Genomic DNA, 20,952 nt, shown 5'->3' on the forward strand with positions numbered 1-20,952 from the left:
TATCTCAAAAATTAGCATATTTCATCCGACCAATACAAAAAAGTGTTTTTTAATACCTTCGATTAATTATATAAGCTATGCACTCAATACTTGGTCGGGAATCCTTTTGCAGAAATGACTGCTTCAATGCGGTGTGGCACGGAGGCAATCAGCCTTTGGCACTGCTGAGGTGTTATGGAGGTCCAGGATGCTTCGATAGTGGCCTTAAGATCATCCACAGTGTTGGGTCTGGTGTCTCTCAACTTCCTCTTCACAATATCCCACAGATTCTCTATGGGGTTCAGGTCAGGAGAGTTGGCAGGCCAATTGAGCACAGTAATGCCATGGTCAGTAAACCATTTACCAGTGGTTTTGGCACTGTGAGCAGGTGCCAGGTCGTGCTGAAAAATGAAATCTTCGTCTCCATAAAGCTTTTCAGCAGATGGAAGCTGAAGTGCTCCAAAATCTCTTGATAGCTAGCTGCATTGACATTGCCCTTGATAAAACACAGTAGACCAACACCAGCAGCTGACATGGCACCCCAGACCATCACTGACTGTGGGTACTTGACACTGGACTTCAAGCATTTTGGCATTTCCTCTGGGACCTTGATTTCCAAATGACATGCAAAATTTGCTTTTATCTGAAAAAAGTACTTTGGACCACTGAGCAACAGTCCAGTGCGTCTTCTCTGTAGCCTAGGTCAGGCGCTTCTGCCGCTGTTTCAGGTTCAAAAGTGGCTTGACCTGGGGAATGCGGCACCTCTAGCCCATTTCCAGCACACGCCTGTGCACGGTGGCTCTGGATGTTTCTACTCCAGACTCAGTCCACTGTTTCTGCAGGTCCTTCAAGGTCTGGAATCGGCCCTTCTCCGCAATCATTCTCAGGGTGAGGTCACCTCTTCTGGTTGTGCAGCGTTTCCTGCCACACTTTTTCCTTCCCACAGCGGTGCCTTGATACAGCACTCTGGGAACAGCCTATTTGCGCAGAAATTTCTTTCTGTGTCTTAGCCTCTTGCTTGAGGGTGTCAATGATGGTTATTCTGGACAGCAGTCAGGTCGGCAGTCTTGCCCATGATTGCGGTTTTGAGTAATGAACCAGACTGGGAGTTTTTAAAAGCCTCGGGAATCTTTCGCAGGGGTTTTGAGTTAATTCGTTGATTCAGATGATTATGTTAGTAGCTTCTTTAGAGTTCCTTTTCATGATATGCTAATTTTTTGAGATAGGGATTTTTGTTTTTTCTTGACTTTTTTCCAAAATCATCAATATTAAAACAATAAAAGGCTTGAACTACTTCAGTTTTGTGTAATGAATATACAGTAAACTATATGAAAGTCTAATGTTTATCTGTACATTACAGAAAATAATGAACTTTATCACAATATACTAATTTTTTGAGAAGGACCATTATGTGAATCAATATTGAGCCGCAAAAGGTCTCACTGCAACTCTGAGCACAACTCCATCTAATAGATACATAACATAACCCCAGCCTTTACCTTAGTGTCTATTCTATGCGCCTTATAATGCTGTGCACCTTATACTGTAGAAAATACGGTAATTATGAAGGCTCAATATGTACTGTATTTGTAGTCAACTTACCGGTAGTCATTTTGGTAGTAGACTAATATAGCTAACATATATACATACAGCATGTGTTGCCTTCATTATAAGGCTTATATAAGGCTTTTAATTTTTTGCAGCTCCAGACATACTTGTTTTTTGTTTTGTTTTTTTGGTCCGATACGGCTCTTCCTACATTTTGGGTTGCAGAGCCCTGGGGGGTTCGGTGAAGGTTAAGACACACAGGGCCCGATTTTTGGAAGCTGACTAAATCTAGGCAAAGTGGCGTTTTAAAATAGGTTTTGGACTGGTTCCTCGCCAATTTACAGGCTTTATTCCAATCCTTTCAACTGCTAATAGACTATCTGATGGGAGGAGAAACTGGTTTGCACTGGTTTGACTTTCACTTAGTGTAAGGAAGTACAACAGACGTACGGGTGGCGTGTCATGCTTAAATATAAAAAAAAAATTTGCTTCACATTTTACGCCATGATAATATTGTGTGAGGCAAGGATGCGATAGAATGAGAATGTCGACATGAAAACAAAATTAGAAACGGCGTGAAATGATTTGCGTTTAATTTCATTTTCCAATGTGAAAAGCCAATCAAAAAGGCAAAATTATTTGCTTTAAATTAACACTGTTTACAAAATTTTTGTGAAGATTCATGTTTTCTTATTTTTTAATATAATGACTTTGTGTACAAATTTGGTGACCATTTTGTTCAGATTGTTTCGTTAAATTTGATATCATCTGAGATGTAAACATGACAGTTAAAGGTACCGCACCCCCATGAGTTTCGCACGTGTAATAACCGTATCCTTTGGATTTAGAAAATCTTTTTTTTTTTTTTCCAAATTCAAAATCAATATACAGTGGGGCAAATAAGTATTTAGTCAACCACGAATTGTGCAAGTTCTCCCACTTGAAAATATTAGAGAGCCCTGTAATTGTCAACATGGGTAAACCTCAACCATGAGAGACAGAATGTGGGGAAAAAAAAAAACAGAAAATCACATTGTTTGATTTTTAAAGAATTTATTTGCAAATCATGGTGGAAAATAGGTATTTGGTCTATACCAAAAGTTCATCTCAATACTTTGTTATGTACCCTTTGTTGGCAATAACGGAGGCCAAACATTTTCTGTAACTCTTCACAAGCTTTTCACACACTGTTGCTGGTATTTTGGCCCATTCCTCCATGCAGATCTCCTCTATAGCAGTGATGTTTTGGGGCTGTCGTTGGGCAACACGGACTTTCAACTCCCTCCTCACCCCGTGGTGTCAAAATGATAACAAGAACGGGGAGCAAAAATCCCAGAACCACACGGGGGGGACCTAGTGAATGACCTACAGAGAGCTGGGACCGTAGTAACAAAGGCTACTATCAGTAACACAATGCGCCGCCAGGGACTAAAATCCTGCACTGCCAGACGTGTCCCCCTGCTGAAGAATGTACATGTCCAGGCCCATCTGCGGTTCGCTAGAGAGCATTTGGATGATCCAGAAGAGGACTGAGAGAATGTGTTATGGTCAGATGAAACCAAAATAGAACTTTTTGGCAGAAACACAGGGTCTTGTTTGGAGGAAAAAGAATACTGAATTGCACCATACCCACTGTGAAGCATGGGGGTGGAAACATCATGCTTTGGGGCTGTTTTTCTGCAAACAGACAAGGACAACTAATCTGTGTAAAGGAAAGAATAAATGGGGCCATGTATCGAGATATTTTGAGTGAAAATCTCCTTCCATCAGCAAGGGCATTGAAGATGAGATGTGGCTGGGTCTTTCAGCATCACAATGATCCCAAACACACAGCCAGGGCAACAAAGGAGTGGCTTCGGAAGAAGCATTTCAAGTCCTGGAGTGGCCTAACTAGTCTCTAGATCTCAACCCCATAAAAAATCTGTGGAGGGAGTTGAAAGTCCGTGTTGCCCAATGACAGCCCCAAAACATCACTGCTATCGAGGAGATCTGCATGGAGGAATGGGCCAAAATACCAGCCACAGTGTGTGAAAAGCTTGTGAGGAGTTACAGAAAACGTATGGCCTCCGTTATTGCCAACAAAGGGTACATAACAAAGTATTGAGATGAACTTTTGGTATTGACCAAATACTTATTTTCCACCATGATTTGCAAAGAAATTCTTTAAAAATCAAACAAGCTGATTTTCTGTTTTTTTGTTTTTTTTTTTACATTCTGTCTCTCATGGTTGAGGTTTAACCATGTTGACAATTACAGGCCCCCCTAATATTTTCAAGTGGGAGAACTTGCACAATTAGTGATTGACTAAATACTTATATACCCCACTGTATCTAAACTAGCACACTAAAACCTAAGTGAATTTCCATTCAAATATCTTCTCATTTAGACAGCATGTTTTTAAACAGGCCAAAATGTATGTTTTTATCTTTATGGCTGCAGCATCATCAGACCACTCAACCAAGACTGGCTCAATGTGCATATCGTAGAACTTTTCATTCAAATTTGGAGGACTTGATCTTATATTGTTCAACATTAAACCTGCTTGGTTGCATAAACCTTGACTGTGCAGTACCTTTAACAAGGCTAAGAACTACTGCTATAGATATTTATTACAGAAGGACATTTTCTGGGAATAATCTAGATTAATCGTGATTAATCTAGATTAATATTTGTGCTTTTTAGATTCAGAACAAAGCTTTCAGATTTATTTGAAACAAATCAACAAAAAAGTGTGACTATAAATGGATTAATTATGAAATAAGCCTCAATAGATATTATTTTACTATTAACTCATTTATCTTTCACTACTATTGACAAGAACAGCAACAAACTTTTTTTACAAAAGGAATGCACCTTTTCTACCACTGATTTCAATTCATCGTGATTACTCTCACCACCAATTCATTTAATAAAAGTAAATCTAGTCATGGATTTGAGTATTTTGTTTGTTTGTTTGTTTGTTTTCACATCAAAGCTTGCAAAACACATACTTGAGTCAAATCAACACCAAAAAGACTAAATACATTTCTAAATAGCCTGACAAAAAGGAAATACTATTTCCTATTAACTCCCAATTCAGATGAATTGAACGTTATGTGCATTCATGAAAATGGAAAAGCGCCATTATCTCATTAACTACGCCTGCTGGCATCCCCCTGACTTAGATTAGTCCCATTTGCCACCAATAGGAGTCCAAAACTCCTCATTACTGCTTTTTGTCGAGTTGATGGTGGGTGTATCAATGAGAAAAACTTTTGTGAGACACCGGCTTTGATTCTGGAGAATAATGATGCACAGAAAAAGGCTGAGCGTCACTTTCTGGCATGAAAAAATGCCTTTATGATATGCGGTGTAAGCAAAATGGCAGACAAAGGCCACTAAATACATGACTTTGCAAAGCGCAATCGCAACAGTGATATGAGATTTTTGGGTCACTTTGTGCTTTGCCAGGCAGAGGCATGACTGAGCATTTCGACAACTAATCGAATTTTATTTAGGTTGGACAGGTGGAAGGGATGTGTAATTTGGATGGATGTGACAATCAAACAGGAGGATGGAAGCGAGACAAAAAAAAGCAACTCCAAACTATGCTCCCAGTGGAGGAGGGGCACAGTGTGGTTTAGGAAGAATAGGGTGGAAGAGGGGGGGGGGGAAATCAACGCAAGATGCAGCTCAGCACATAAGCAGCAGATGAAAACATTACATCACAACTCAAAAGATTTGTACATTTGGGAGGGGTTAAAAAAGGGGGGAAACTAGAAGGTGGAAGGGGGTAAAACAACAATTCTCAAACTAAACTCTGTCAGAAAAGGGACAAAGTGGGAAATTTGGGAAGACAAAATCACCTTAGCACATAAGCAGCAGAAGAAGACATTATAATAGAATTTAAAATAATTACTCATGTGGGATATGGAGCAGAAAAGGAAAATAATTGAAAACTACAGGGTGGAAAAGGGAAAAAATCTGAAGTTATGCTCTTATGTGGAATTGGGAAAACACTTTTACAGATAAGCAACAAAATCAATCATTACATGAGAACTCAAAAGATTTATACATTTGGGAGGTGATTATTAAAAAGGAAAACTATCAGGTGGAAGTGGGAAAAACAACTCTCAAACTACACTCCATCGGTAGAAGGCAAAAGTGTGTAACTTGGGAAGAGAAATCACCTCAGAGCATAAGCAGCAGAAGAAAATATTACAACAGAATTCAAAATAACTGCTCATTTGAGATATGGGAGGGGGGAAAAATCTAGAGGGTGGAAAAGGGAAATAACTCAAGCTATACTCTTGTGTGAAAAGATTTGTACATTTGGGAGGGAGTAAGAAAATGGGAAAGGTGGAAGGGGGAAAACAAATCTCAAACTACACTCCATCGGTAGAAGGGAAAAGTGGAATTTGGGAAGAGAAATCACCTCAGAACATAAGCAGCTCAAGAAAATATTACAACAGAATTCAAAATAATTGCTCATTTGAGATGTAGGAGGAAAAAAGAAAAAAAATAGAGGGTGGAAAAGGGAAATAACTCAAGCTATACTCTTGTGTGAAATTGAGAAAACACCTTTGCAGATAAGCAACAGAATAAATCATTACATGAGAACTCAAAAGATTTGTACACTTGGGAAGGATGAAAAAAAGGGACAACTAGAAGGTGGAAGGGGGAAAAACAACAACTCTCAAACTACACTCTGTCAGTAGAGGGACAAAGTGGGAAATTTGGGAAGAGAAATCACCTTAGCACATAAGTAGCAGAAGAACACATTATAATAAAATTTAAAATAATTACTCATGTGGGGTATGGGGGGGGGGGGGAATCATTGAAAACTAGAGGGTGGAAAAGGGAAAAAAAACTCAAGTTATGCCCTTACGTGGAATTGGGAAAACACCTTTGCAGATGGGCAACAGAATAAATCATTACATGAGAACTCAAAAGATTTTTCCATTTGGAGGGATTACTAAGAGGGAAAACTAGAAGGTGGAAGGGGGGGAAACATCAACTCTCAAACTACACTCTGTCAGTAGAGGGGTAAAGTGCAGAATTTGGGAAGAGAAATCACCTCGGCACATAAGCAACAGAAGAAATTACAATAAAATTCAAAATAATTACTCGTGGGATATTGGAAAATAATTAAAAACTAGAGGGTGGAAAAGGGGAAAATACTCAAGCTATGCTCTTATGTGGAATTGGGAAAACACATTTGCAGATAAGCAATAGAATACATCATTAAATGAGAACTCAAAAGATTTTTCCATTTGGAGGGATAAAAAGAGGGAAAACTCGAAGATGGAAGAGGGAAAAAAAACAACTATCAAACTACTCCATCGGTAGAGGGGTAAAGTGCAGAATTTGAGAAGAAAAATCACCTCAGCACATAAGCAGCAGAAGAAAACATTACAACAGAATTCAAAATAATTTCTCACATTGAATACGGGGAAAAAGAAAAAAATTTGAAAAGTACAGGGTGGAAAAGGGGAAAATACTCAAGCTATGCTCTTATGTGGAATTGGGAAAACACATTTGCAGATAAGCAATAGAATACATCATTAAATGAGAACTCAAAAGATTTTTCCATTTGGAGGGATAAAAAAGAGGGAAAACTCGAAGATGGAAGAGGAAAAAAAACAACTATCAAACTACTCCATCGGTAGAGGGGTAAAGTGCAGAATTTGAGAAGAAAAATCACCTCGGCACATAAGCAGCAGAAGAAAACATTACAACAGAATTCAAAATAATTGCTCATATTGAATACGGGGAAAAAGAAAAAATTTGAAAAGTACAGGGTGGAAAAGGGAAACACCTCAAGCTATGCTCTTACATGGAATTGGGAAAACACCTTTGCAGATAAGCAACAGAATAAATCATCACATGAGAACTCAAAAGATTTATACATTTGGGAGGGATTTAAAAAGAGGGGAAAATGTAAGATGGAAGAGGGAAAACAACAACTCTCAAACTACACCCAGTCGGTAGAGGGGCAAAGTGCAGAATTTGAGAAGAAACATCACCCCAGCACATAAGCATCAGAAGAAAACATTACAACAGAATTCAAAATATTTGCTCATGTGAAAGATGGGGGGGATGAAAACTAGAGGGTGTAAAAGGGAAACAACTCAAGCTATTCTCTTACGTGGAATTGGGAAAACACCTTTGCAGATAAACAATAGAATAAGTCATTGTACATTTGGGAGGGATTAAAAAGAGGGAAACAAGAAGATGGAAGGAGGAAAAACAACTTATAAACTACACTCAGTCAGTAGAGGACAAAGTGCAGAATTAAGGAAGAGAAATCACCTCAGCATATAAGCAGCAGAAGAAGACATTACAATAGAATTCAAAATAATTACTCATGTGGGATACTGAGGAAAAAGGAAAATAATTCAAAACTAGAGAGTGGAAAAGGGAAACAACTCAAGCTACGCTCTTATGTGGAATTGGGAAAACTCCTTTGCAGATAAGCAACAGAATAAATCATTACATGAATACTCAAAAGATTTGTACATTTGCAAAGGATTAAATGAGGGAAAACTAGAAGGTGGGGGAGGGGGGGGGGACACAACTCTCAAACTACACTCTGTTGGTGCAAGGTCAAAATGCGGAATTTGGGAAGAAAAATCACCTCAGCACATAAGCATCAGAAGAAAACATTACAACAGAATTCAAATTAATTGGTCATGTGAGAAATGGGGAAAAATCAAAATAATTGCTCATGTGAGATATGGGGGAAAAAATGAAAACTAGAGGTTGCAAAAGGGAAACAACTCAAGCTATGCTCTTATGCGGAATTGGTAAAACACCTTTGCAGATAAACAACAGGAAAAAATCATTACATGAGAACTTAAAAGATTTGTACATTTGGGAGGGATTAAAAAAGGGAAAACTAGAAGGTGGAAGGGGGAAAAACAACAACTCTCAAACTACACTCTGTCGACAGAGGGGCAAAGTGTGGAATTAGAGAAGAAAAGTCACCTCAGCACATAAGCAATATAATAAAATGTTGCAATAAAACTCAAAGACTTGCACATATTGGGAGGTAGGGTAATAAATGAACTATTGGGTGGAAAAGGGGAAAAAAAAACAAATTGGGCCCCTATGAGTGTTTGGGCAAAGTTTGGAATTAGGAAAACACCTCAGCACATAATCAGTCGGGGAAAAAAAATGTTCTCACATTTTGTCTGTACATGCACAAAAAAAATCTTGTAGATTGTGAGATTTCATCAGAAACAATGACTAACTAGTCTCATGTCAACAGATCTTATTATTAATATTAATATCGTAAGGATATGTCTAAGGCATCCAAGCCTAATCACGCTGATGCTGTCATAGACAGTTTGAGAATTTGCCACTGTAACAATCATATTATGTTTGTTTCTCGGGCTCTTGTGGCTTTTCTCTAAGCTGTTTAGCAACTCAGCTCAGAAAACCTAGTAGAAAAAAAATATACAGATTTTTTTTTTCTTTTTTTTTTTTAGTCATGCCGACGGCTTTCATATTGTAGGACACATTTACTAGTATTTACTCTTCTTTTTAGCTTTTTGCTCCGACTCCTCAGAATGCAGGGAAACATATAGACTTGCTAAAATTAGAACTACTTGGCACAAAAAAATCAATTGCAAAGCAAGGTGTAATCACTTTAAGATTTACGGGAAGTTTAACAACCAGTGCAAGGAGGTGCTCATGCATTCATACATCAAATTGGAAGCACAAACAACTCTCAATCATTTAAAAGTGTGCCTGGACGTTGGCACATTATGGACTGGCTTTTCTTTCCCATGTAGACAACATCATTTTCAGCATGACTTCTGAAGAGCAGGACATAGTTTTACCACCATATACTGTACATCAATCATGTCTAACCGATAAAATCTTGGAGGGTGAGGGATGCCAGCAAAACTTTAATACTAAGTTTGGAGTCACATCCACTCGAGGGTAAACAGATGTTTTTAAAATAAGCCCAATGCTGCCAGCTAGCAATTTATTTCACATGAAATTGTCAACAAACTGTGGGCTAAAAATGAAACAAAATATGACATTTCTATTAAAACCTGGAAACAAATTGGTGGGTCCTGTCTTTTTATGTCATGCCGAAACAGCCAAAACCTGGCAAAATATGCCTTTTTTTTTAAGTGGAAAGAAAAATCCACTTTACAAGTAATTGCGGCAATGAGTCAGCGCTCGAAAAAGTTCTTCCAATATCTCAACAATGTAAAAAGCAACAAGACACAACAAAAAACATATTTTGAATTACATATTAATATTATTTAAATATACATTCAGTGGTATGAAAAAGTATCTGAACCTTTAGGAATTGCTCACATTTCTACATGAAATCACCATCAAATGTGATCTGATCTTTGTCAAAATCACACAGATGAAAAAACAGTGTCTGCTTTGACAAAAGCCAGGTTAGGTTAGGTTAGGTTAGGTTAGGTTAGGTTAGGTTAGGTTAGGTTAGGTTAGGTTAGGTTAGGTTAGGTTAGGTTAGGTTAGGTTAGGTTAGGTTATGTCACAGCATCTCAATGGGGTTGAAGTATGGACTTTGACTTGGCCACTCCAGAACGTGTATTTTGTTCTTCTGAAATCATTCTGAAGTTGATTTACTTCTGTGTTTTGTATCATTGTCTTGTTGCAGCATCCATCCTCTTTTTAGCTTCAACTGTCTGACAGACGGCCTCAGGTTTTCCTGCAAAACATCCTGATAAACGTTTGAATTCTTCCCTTAATGATTGTAAGTTGGCCAGGCCCTGAGACAGCAAAACAACCCCAAATCATGATGCTCCCTCCACCATGCTTCCCAATGGGGATGAGGTGTTGATGTTGGTGAGCTGTTCCATTTTTCCTCCACACATGACGTTGTGTGTTACTCCCAAAAAATTTAACTTTGGTTTCATGAGTCCACAAAATATTTTGCCAAAACTTCTGTGGAGTTTCTAAATGCCTGTTTGCGAACATTAAACAGCAGCAATGTTTTTTTTTTTTAGACAGCAGTGGCTTCCTACGTGTAGTCCTCCCATGAACACCATTCTTTGTCATAGTTTTACATATAGTTGATGTGTGCACAGAGATACTGGACTGTGTCAGTGATTTTTGTAAGTTTTTAGCAAACACTCTATAGTTCTTTTTTACATCTCTGAGTATTCTGCGCTGAACTCTTGGCGTCATCTTTGGTGGACGGCCACTCCTTGGGAGAAAAGCAACAGTGCCAAACGCTCTCCATTTATAGACCGCTTCTCTGACTGTGGATTGATGAACGTCCAGACTTTTAGGGATGGTTTTGTATCCTTCGCAGGTCTTCAGAAAGCTCTTTTGACCGAACCATGATGCACATCAGACAATGCTTCTCATCAAGACAATTCTTACCAGGTGTGGGTTTTATAGTGGACAGGGCAGCTTTAAACCACTCGTCAGTGATTGGGCACACACCTGACGTAAAATTTTTAATTAAAAATTGGTTTCAGCTGCTCTTTAAGTCTCCTTAGGCAGAGGGTTCACTTACTTATTTTCCGCTCTCTGTCATTGTTTGCATGCTATCCTCATTAAAATATGAAAACCTTTAAATGTTTGGGTGGTTTTAGTGAAAGCAGACACTGTTTTTACATCTGTGTGATTTTGACAAAGATCAGATGACATTTGATGATGATTTTATGCAGAAATGTGAGAAATTCCAAAAGGTTCAGATATTTTTTCATTCTACTGTATTGTTAGCAATTCAATCATTAATTTAATAAAGATGCCACCAGGGGTCAGCAAGAACTTCTTTTCTTAAATCGTCTCCACTCCAATTTTAAGAGGTTTATTTGATAAATTGGCATCTGCTTTCCTGTTTTCAATACAAAAACTCTTAATCCGTCATCATTCCACACTGTCATGCTTTTTACATGAGTCACCACCTAACATTATACAACCAAATTGAGTGAAAGTCAACACTGTGCATGTAATAAATCCTTGGTTAAATAAGAAAAATGTTCCTCCAATGCAAGTAGCTGTTAATTACCCGTTAACGAGAGCAACAATGTGCTGCCTAATGTACTGCGCCTAATGAAAAGAGGCTCAATTTATCACAGCATCCTTTTTTTTTTTTTTTAATCTCATTGACTGCCATTGACGGCGATGGACGTCCAATCCATTTCGACTGGTAAAGGCGAAACTATCGCATCAGTGGCACTAAAACATGATTATTCACTGCCAGCTCTTCCAACACTGCATGATTTTTTTTCTTCCTGTTTTATACTGTGGTGAGCAACTTCCTTAGAAAGTGTGAGCGGGAAGGAGTGAAAGTCAACAGTAAGCCTTTGTGTTTTGACTTCAGCACAATACTGTAATGAGTGAGTAACTCGAATAAAATGGAACCTTACATACAGAACTAAACACAAAACAATTGTATGGATGTCAAGTCAAATAGCTTTTAACTTTAAAAACAACTTTATTTGCATTTTAACACTGTCAAGACATTTAACCAATTAACTGCCAATGACAGATGACAATGGCGGGGTTCACGATTTAGTGAGTCCCGGCATGAGCGGAAAAAAAAAAAAAAAGCTGCTTTTGAACTGTAGGAACCTGAGTACCGTAATTTTCGCACTATAAGGCGCACCTGACAATAAGTCGCCACACACCAAATTTGACACGGAAACGGCATTTTGTTTTCGATAAGCCACCTGCTGTCAACACTGTTGTCTTCCAACATGCCTCCTAGCATGCATTGCAGCGCTACAGATGTAAACAACAATCAAAATTCATGTTCTGTGCTAATTATTTCTTCAGTTACTGTTCCAGTTGTTTCATTAATTGCTAGTTATGGTATTTGGTAAGACTTTATTTGACAGTAGCGCCATAAGACAATCATCATTATGAAATGACACTGCGATTAGCATTAATGAATGCTTATGACGGATGTCATTGTATCATCCGGCAAATTATCTCACTTTTGAATTGATGTAAAAGATCCGACTTCGACAAAATGGGAGTTAGTGACACAGGTTGCCGGATGACACTTAATGACATCTGTCATAAGCATTAATTAATGCCCATGACAGTGTCATAATTACTTTTAATTATTATTACTGACGGTCTTATGAAGCCGCTGTCAAATCAAGTGTTACCTATTAACAGGGGTGAAAGTGGGCCAGAACGGTCAGGAACGCAGTTCCGGTATAAGATTCAGGGTCAGGAACGCAGTTCCGGTATAAGATTCAGGGTCAGGAACGCGGTTCCGGTATAAGATTCAGGGTCAGGAACGCAGTTCCGGTATAAGATTCAGGGTCAGGAACGCAGTTCCGGTATAAGATTCAGGGTCAGGAACGCGGTTCCGGTATAAGATTCAGGGCCAGAACGCGGTTCCTGTATACGGTGCTTTGATTCCGAAAATATGACTGCAACTGTCAAAACAGTGTGTAAAAAATAAATAATTTTTTTTTTTTTTTAATACAAAGCTGCCACACATGCATTTCATCTCCAAGAAGAAAACAATCTACCAACATCAGATTCACATACACAAGTGTTAACAAAAAGCATAATAAAGTGCTTGTGTAGCGTAATCCGTTTCCACCTATATTTATTAATTATTGTATTCCACGGACGGCATGGAGGTTTCCCCAGCTGCTGCAGTTATCTGAGTCTGACGATGACGTCAATGTGCGGATGCACGCAGCAAAGCAAAACGCCTGGACTCATTTATCCGTTCAATTGGCTGACATACTGACATGTGATCACCAGACATAGTTAGCTCTGATTGGTTCAAATGTGCATGTTTTCTGAAACGGCAAAAAAAAAAGGGCAATGCAACAGAAAATGGATCAAATCTTTAAGAGCAAGGAAAGAGTTGAAGAGGCTTATTTATCATATTTAGTTTTATTTGCTCTGATCGGGAGGTTCAGAACATCTTAGCTGTCAATGTGCAATTTAGTCTTATATTTGTTCATTTATGTTAGGCTAGTTATTCATTTCCTTATGATTTAAAAAAAAAAAAAATGTTTGCACAATCTTCAAAATATATTCCATTTCACTCTGCATAACATAAGTCATTTGTACTTATTTTTCTTAATGTAGGTTACTTATATCCTTATTATTAAAAAAACACAACAAAAAGTAAATGTTTACATTATCTCCAATTTTGATATACATCATGTGTTGCTATGTAGTTAAAATTGAGATTTGGCATTTAGTATGTGAGTAAATGAGGGAAAATAAAAATTAGAAGATGGAGGTTGGGGTTATAGCTGTTTTTGTTAACTTTTATTTTGCAAATCATTGAAAAAATACAATTTAGGATGAAAATTTTTGTATGTGTTATAGAAATAACTGACCAAAACAGTTGCATTTGACTGGTTTTGACCCCCCCCCCCCCCCCCCAAATCTTAAAAATAAAATAAATAAATAAATAACGTTTCTTGCTCCGTGGCAGCCTTCACGTCGGCGAGTTCCGGCAAGAAATTCTAACCACTTTCACCCCTGCCTATCAACCCAAATAAATCAACAAATAAGCCACAGTGGACTATAAACCGCAGGATTCAAAATAAGGGGGAAAAAAAGTTGTGGCTTATAGTCCAAAAATTACAGTAATTACATCCTGTAAGGCCTCTCCAGTAGTTATTGAAACTATCCTTCACCAGGCAACTAGTAATCTAATTTATGGACAAGTTTCCGAGGTACTTCCACTTTACTTCCGCATGTCTGCTCGCAACCTCAGTTTTAGAATTTCTCCATCCAAAACAACAGTGGAGCTGGAGTAACATTACTCATCAAAATCCCTTAAAAAAGACAATTTGGAAATACCGCATCCATCTGCCATCATCACGTCAACATGTTCAATGAAGGCAGATGTGGAACCAAGCTCATGCCACCACAAAGACCGGGTGTTTTTGTTGCCATGTTACTGCTGTGTCATGGAAGGTACAGTATGTTCTTCCTATCCCTGCATTTTCATGTGTGGTGCTCAAAAATACTTAAGCTAAAAAATCATGAAACGACTTGTTGCCTTTGGTATTGTTATTCTGATGATGGTTGTAATTTTGATGACCTTTAATATTATTTACTGCAACTACTGTATCTGCTGCTAGCCTGTTGCTAATCAGTACGTGTTGAATGGCACAATTATGTCAACGCATAAATGCAAGTTTTTTGTTAGTTTGTTTACAGGTGGAAAAGGCAAGGGAAGACAAGTTGATGTGCCTCACAACAACACTTACTGTACGTTGATGGACATTTATCGAGACTACGTGCGTTCTACCCGGGGGTCAGCTCAATCCTGAGATCCAACTACGAGCTTTTTAACTGCAGCAACTTTAAGATACGCTATTGGAGCTGGAATTACTGAGGACAGCAGGAGAAAGCCCGTCTGGAGGCTGTAATGTCGGGTGAAAGTTTGGCGAGGCTCCGGAGCTCTGCTGTCTGACATCACATTCTCATATGCTATTTTTCTAATAATTTTATAAATTGTGTTTTATTGACCTGTTTTGCACATGCAGCAATCGTTTTCAATAGAACAAGAAATGGAATCATGCTGTCCAAATGTTTTATTGCGATCAATATCTGCAATAAAAAAAAAAAAGGATGACATACTGTTTTTGTTTATATGTACTGTGGGGCAAATAAGTATTTAGTCAACCACCAATTGTGCAAGTTCTCCTACTTGAAAAGACTAGAGAGGCCTGTAATTGTCAACATGGGTAAACCTCAACCATGAGAGACGGAATGTGGAAAACAAAAATAGAAAATCACATTGTTTGATTTTTAAAGAATTTATTTGCAAATCACAGTGGAAAATAAGTACTTGGTCAATACCAAAAGTTCATCTCAATATTTTGTTATGTACCCTTTGTTGGCAATAAAGGAGGCCAAATGTTTTCTGTAGCTCTTCACTCTTCGCTTGATGTAAAGAAATCAACTGTGGGAGCAATTATTAGAAAATGGAAGACATAAAAGACCACTGATAACCTCCCTCGATCTGGGGCTCCATGCAAGATCTCACCCCGTGGCGTCAAAATGATAACAAGAACGGTGAGCAAAAATCCCAGAACCACACGGGGGGACCTAGTGACCTACAGAGAGCTGGGACCACAGTAACAAAGGCTACTATCAGTAACACAATGCACCGCCAGGGACTCAAATCCTGCACTGCCAGACGTGTCCCCCTGCTGAAGCCAGTACACGTCCAGGCCCGTGTGCGGTTTGCTAGAGAGCATTTGGATGATCCAGAAGAGGACTGGGAGAAGGTGTTATGGTCAGATGAAACCGAAATAGAACTTTTTGGTAGAAACACAGCTTCTCGTGTTTGGAGAAGAAAGAATACTGAATTGCATCTGAAGAACACCATACCCACTGTGAAGCATGGGCGTGGAAACATCATTCTTTTGGCTGTTTTTCTGCAAAGGGACCAGGACAACTGATCTGTGTAAAGGATAGAACGAATGGGGCCATGTATCGAGAGATTTTGAGTGAAAATCTCCTTCCATCAGCAAGGGCATTGAAGATGAGACGTGGCTGGGTCTTTCAGCATGACAATGATCCCAAACACACAGCCAGGGCAACAAAGGAGTGGCTTCGTAAGAAGCATTTCAAGGGCCTGGAGTGGCCTAGCCAGTCTCCAGATCTCAACCCCATAGAAAATCTGCGGAGGGAGTTGAAAGTCTGTGTTGCCCAACGACAGCCCCAAAACATCTCTGCTCTAGAGGAGATCTGCATGGAGGAATGGGTCAAAATACCAGCAACAGTGTGTGAAAAGCTTGTGAAGAGAAACGTTTGGCCTCCGTTATTGCCAACAAAGGGTACATAACAAAGTATTGAGATGAACTCTTGGTATTGACCAAATACTTATTTTCCACAATGATTTGCAAATAAATTCTTTAAAAATCAAACAATGAAATTTTCTGTTTTTTTTTTTCCACATTATGTCTCTCATGGTTGAGGTTTACCCATGTTGACAATTAAAGGCCTCTCTAATATTTTCAAGTGGCAGAACTTGCACAATTGGTGGTTGACTAAATACTTATTTGCCCCACTGTACATACTTTGTAGTATTATTTCCTTGTAGCAACGATATCCGGGTCAGCCCTTCTGCATTCGACAACTGTAATATTATTTGTAATTTCGCCTCATTTTGGTCACTCAAGTGGCCGGCGTATCAATCTACTCCTCACGTCAACACAGGCTGCATAATTTTATCCATGAATGATCAATGAAGGCATAAGAACAAAAAATACAATCTATTAGGTAGATCCTTAGGTTTAAAGCGCATCCTTAACTTATTGTATGCAGCTGGTTTCGATTTAAGGCATATGGCAAGGCGCACACACTGGCGCTTTAAAGCTGGACGCTGTTCAAAACATTCTACTTTCAACCATATATATAGGCGCTTCCAGGAGTTCACTTACAGCACAGAAAGTCTCGGAGTCTCACCTACGTCGTGCTGAATCCATTTTTGGAGATTCTGTAGGTTCCTCTGGTTTGATTTTGCAATTTTAACTTTTTCAACACACTGCTTACTTCAACCGACCGCACTTCATGTTGTTCTATCTAAACCGGAAGTTCAGATAAAAAAATTTCAAAGATGGCGCCGCCCATTTTTTGCTCAAGAAACTTGTCTATAGCTTAAAAAAATGTAAGATTTCTGTGAATCTTGTGTTGCGAAATTATCCTAATAAATGTCCTTTTTAAACACAAGTGATGTTGCTAGCATTTTTATCTCCAGACAATTTTCAGTTACACTTCCAAGCCTAAAAGAATTCCAAAGCAGTCCACAAACAAATAGAAAAAAATACTTTATAAAATAGATATTTATACAAAACGGTGATTCACACAGTTAGTCATATATAACATACATTACATACTTACAAAAAAATTCAGCAGACCATGCTGTCGTCAGAATCAAATCAAGGAAATACAGTTTTGTGTGTATTTGTGTGTACATTAAGTCTACGCTTGCAAGAAAGTGATGCGATTTCGTCTCAAGCGGCGTATTTTTCCTTTGACGCTGTTTTTTCTCCCTCCTGAAACAACATTTTTAACAAAAGGTTAGTTTACATGACAAAAAATGACTACCGACTGCAATATTGCTCGAAAATCTTGAATTTGCTCAAACCTTTAACACACACGTCCATGCAGCTATGCCTGGAGACGAAGTTGTTGCTGCTCCCACCGCATCCTGAGTACATGAACTCCTCACACATCTTGGTGCTCTTATTATAGTAGTAACGCGGAATGGAGGCGGAACATTTGCCTTTGTCCAGAGGGTCCAAGCACAATACAGGAAGTGCTGAGAAAACAACACAATCGTTCAGAAAATGGAAATTATTTCAGAATTTTTCATTTTATCTTACTTTTTCGTGGGCTGCAGTACTCGTTGCAGGATGCCAGATCTGGGAAGCGGTTGTCGTTGCCCTGGCAGCCGCCGTAGTAGAAGACCTCGCATTGCATGCTGGTCATGTTGAAAAAATAGCGAGTGAAGAGGGCTCGGCAGGGACCCTCCTCCATGGGGAAGCGACACGTTTGAGGGATTTCTGGTTGAAGGAAAAAACAACAAAAAGTTCATATGTCAATTTCAACATCTGATACAATTTTTTCAAAGGGAAGGGTGTGCAAACTTGTAGATACGGTTAACTCACTCTCTCCTATTAGCAGCAATAGATGTGCTGTCTATTGCTATTAATCATATAAATTAATAAGATTAATCTTGTTTGTTCTTCTTTGGTTTCAAGTTTAGACCAAAACTTTCAACATATTTATTCAATTCAAATGAACACAACGATATTGGTTCAAAAAGATTTAACACATCACACAATATAGATTAATCTATAACTAGGTTTATTTATTAATTTTTTGATTGATTGATTGATTGATTGACTGATTGATTGATTGATTGATTGATTGATTGATTGATTGATTGATTGATTGATTGATTGATTGATTGATTGATTGATTGATTGATTGATTGATTGATTGATTGATTGATTGATTGATTGATTGATTGATTTTTTAATTTTATTGAGGAAGGCTGGTAGTGAATGATCAAATTTCAGCGCCATTGACTGAGATGGACTCATTTCTGCAATTAATCGAGATGAATCTGGCAATAGATTAATGATTTTTCATAGACTTCATGATATTTTGACGGGACACATTCACACAGACACTGCGCCACGCCTTCAAGTAGGAGGCCGTCCCACATTGCGCTTCAGTTATTCGCAGTCGGTAACAGTTATTCAACACATGCAGCGATCCAACGCTGGATTTAGGTTGAAAAAGTACGAAAGCTGTACCACATACAAACAGGAAAGATTGTCTCAGGAGTAATTTATCCGAGGATTCAAGGTAATTATTATTTTTTTCGTACCATGCTTAAATTTTTAAACTTAAACTTTGAAAAAAATCTATGGGAGAAATTAACCGCTACGGCATTGGCGTCATAATTTGCAATATTTACGTAAAATTTAATGCTAACTTCTGTTTTTTTTTTCTTTTAACCAAGGATCGAGACTGTTTTATGTTCATATCTTTTAAAAATTCAGGGATTTACGCATTTATTCACAAGAATTTTCAACATAAAAAGCTGTTTGTGGTGATAAGGCAGCACCACAGTGGCTTAAAGACTAGCAGCACATTCAACATATTTACAATAAAATAAATGCTAACTGCCCATTTTTTTTTTTTTTTTTTATGCTTTTAACCAAGAATCGAGACTGTTTTACGTCCATATCCATAAAGAATTCAGGGATTTACGCATTTATTCACAAAAATGTTCAATGTAAAAAGCTCTTTGTGGTGATAAGGCGGCGCCACAGTGGCTTAAGACTAGCAGCACATTCGATATATTTACGTAAAATAAATGCTAACTGCCGTTTTCTTTCTTTTATTTTTTTTTATTTTTTATTTTTTTATTGCTTTTAACCAAGCAGTGATCCAACGTCGGATTTAGGTTGGAAAAGCACGAAAGCTGTACCGAATACAAACAGGAAGGATTGTCTCAGGAGTGATTTGTTCGAGGATTCAAGGTAATTATTATATTATTCGTACCCTGCATGCATTTTGAAACCTTGTGGGAAAAAAATCAATGGGAGAAATTAGCCGTTACGGCATTGGCATTATAGGTCACAATATTTACGTAAAATAAATGCTAACTGCATGTTTTTTTTTGTTTGTTTGTTTTTTTTTTTGTTTTTTTTTTGCTTTTAACCAAGTATTGAGACTGTTTAAGTATTCAGGGATTTAAGCATTTATTCACAAGAATTTTCAACGTAATAAGCGCTTTGTCTGTGTTTCCACTCGATCAGCTTACACAGAGATAGGCCCCCTATTAATCAGCCCCGCACCTTGTGTCCCGTCAATATATTATGAAGTCTATGGGGGGTTTTTAAGCTTATGTACAAATGTCTTAACTTATTTCAATCAAATAACACAAATAATTTAAATCTAAAAAATTAACTCATTGACTGCGTTAGACATCAAAATCCCTTTTTGACTAGGAGAGACTGGCAGTGTTTACTAGTAAAAATAGATTGGATGTCGATCACGGTCAATGGAAGCCAATAAGTTAAGAATAATTATGAACATGTCAATCTAAATTTTTTTGTGCACTCACACATTGGTGAACATTGGAACTGTCACCCCCTCCCAGTCAAAACAGATTGGACATCTATCACCATCAGTGTCAGCCAATGACTTAAGTGTAATGGCAAACATGTCAATCTGACTTTTTTGTGCACGCAGTCTCTCGCAAAGTGGTGAACCAAATTTAAAACGGACATGTATTTGTTGGGAATGGCACTGAAAAATGATCCTGTTCAGTCCCTGTTGCAAAAAATTTGTAGAAAAGACTACACGTCAAGCAATGTCTTGTTTATGAACTTACTCGGTATTCTAAAACACGTTTTGTGGCATTCATGATAACTCCTGAAGTTGTTGGCGTTTCCATGACACCCGCCGTAGTAGAAAAGCTCACACTTCTGCGTGATGGTATTGTAGTAATAACGACTCATTTCAGCTCTGCACGGACCCTCGTCCATTTGGAGGAGGCACACACCTGAAACAAGTACACAAATTCAACACTCTTGAAATATTCACTACTAGAAGCTCTCAGAGTTCCCCACTTGAGGTACTCACTTACCTTGAGGGTGCAACGCCACCGCCTTGTAAAAAGAAGAGGAAAAAGCCAATAAAGCCAAGAAGCTAAAGTCCATTGTGCTCCCAGTGTTGTTCGTCGCTCCGACTGTGCAAGGAGACGCCTGTTTTATAGTCTTTTGTTTCCCACAAGGGGGGGAAGCTCAGGGGCGGAGATGCAGTGAGTCAGGGTGATCGCACTCGCGGCTGCTTTCTCCCAAGAGAAATTCATTGATGACATCACGTGGATGGGGCAAGAATTAGCAAAAGTAAGAAGTGACAAATTGGATAGTCAAGTCTTAGGTAATGGGAGGAGGTAAAGTAGATTCTTTAGGT

At 38.4% G+C, this 20,952-nt stretch overlaps 1 protein-coding gene across 1 annotated transcript; it reads right to left on the reverse strand.

Moving 5' to 3' along the window:
• Nucleotides 1–17,261: 17,261 nt before the first annotated feature.
• Nucleotides 17,262–20,778, reverse strand: tfpi2 (tissue factor pathway inhibitor 2). The gene is made up of 5 exons (XM_057828195.1): nucleotides 20,624–20,778; nucleotides 20,369–20,539; nucleotides 17,841–18,020; nucleotides 17,603–17,776; nucleotides 17,262–17,510 (listed from the first exon to the last, which is right to left on the reverse strand). Exons 1-5 carry the CDS (start codon nucleotides 20,694–20,696, stop codon nucleotides 17,437–17,439), a joined length of 672 nt encoding a protein of 223 aa, XP_057684178.1. The 5' UTR covers nucleotides 20,697–20,778; the 3' UTR covers nucleotides 17,262–17,436.
• Nucleotides 20,779–20,952: the final 174 nt, after the last annotated feature.

The sequence above is a fragment of the Corythoichthys intestinalis genome, chromosome 22, assembly GCF_030265065.1.
Source record: "Corythoichthys intestinalis isolate RoL2023-P3 chromosome 22, ASM3026506v1, whole genome shotgun sequence".
Taxonomy (NCBI): Eukaryota; Metazoa; Chordata; class Actinopteri; order Syngnathiformes; family Syngnathidae; genus Corythoichthys; species Corythoichthys intestinalis.

What these genes read in the sequence shown, in the direction of transcription:
- tfpi2 (XM_057828195.1), bottom strand. Translation starts at nt 20,696, where the DNA reads ATGGACTTTAGCTTCTTGGCTTTATTGGCTTTTTCCTCTTCTTTTTAC. An exon ending in GGTGGCGTTGCACCCTCAAG is followed by an intron (nt 20,540 to 20,623) that starts GTAAGTGAGTAC and finishes TACTTGTTTCAG; the next exon opens with GTGTGTGCCTCCTCCAAATG. An exon ending in GTACTGCAGCCCACGAAAAA is followed by an intron (nt 17,777 to 17,840) that starts GTAAGATAAAAT and finishes TTGTTTTCTCAG; the next exon opens with CACTTCCTGTATTGTGCTTG.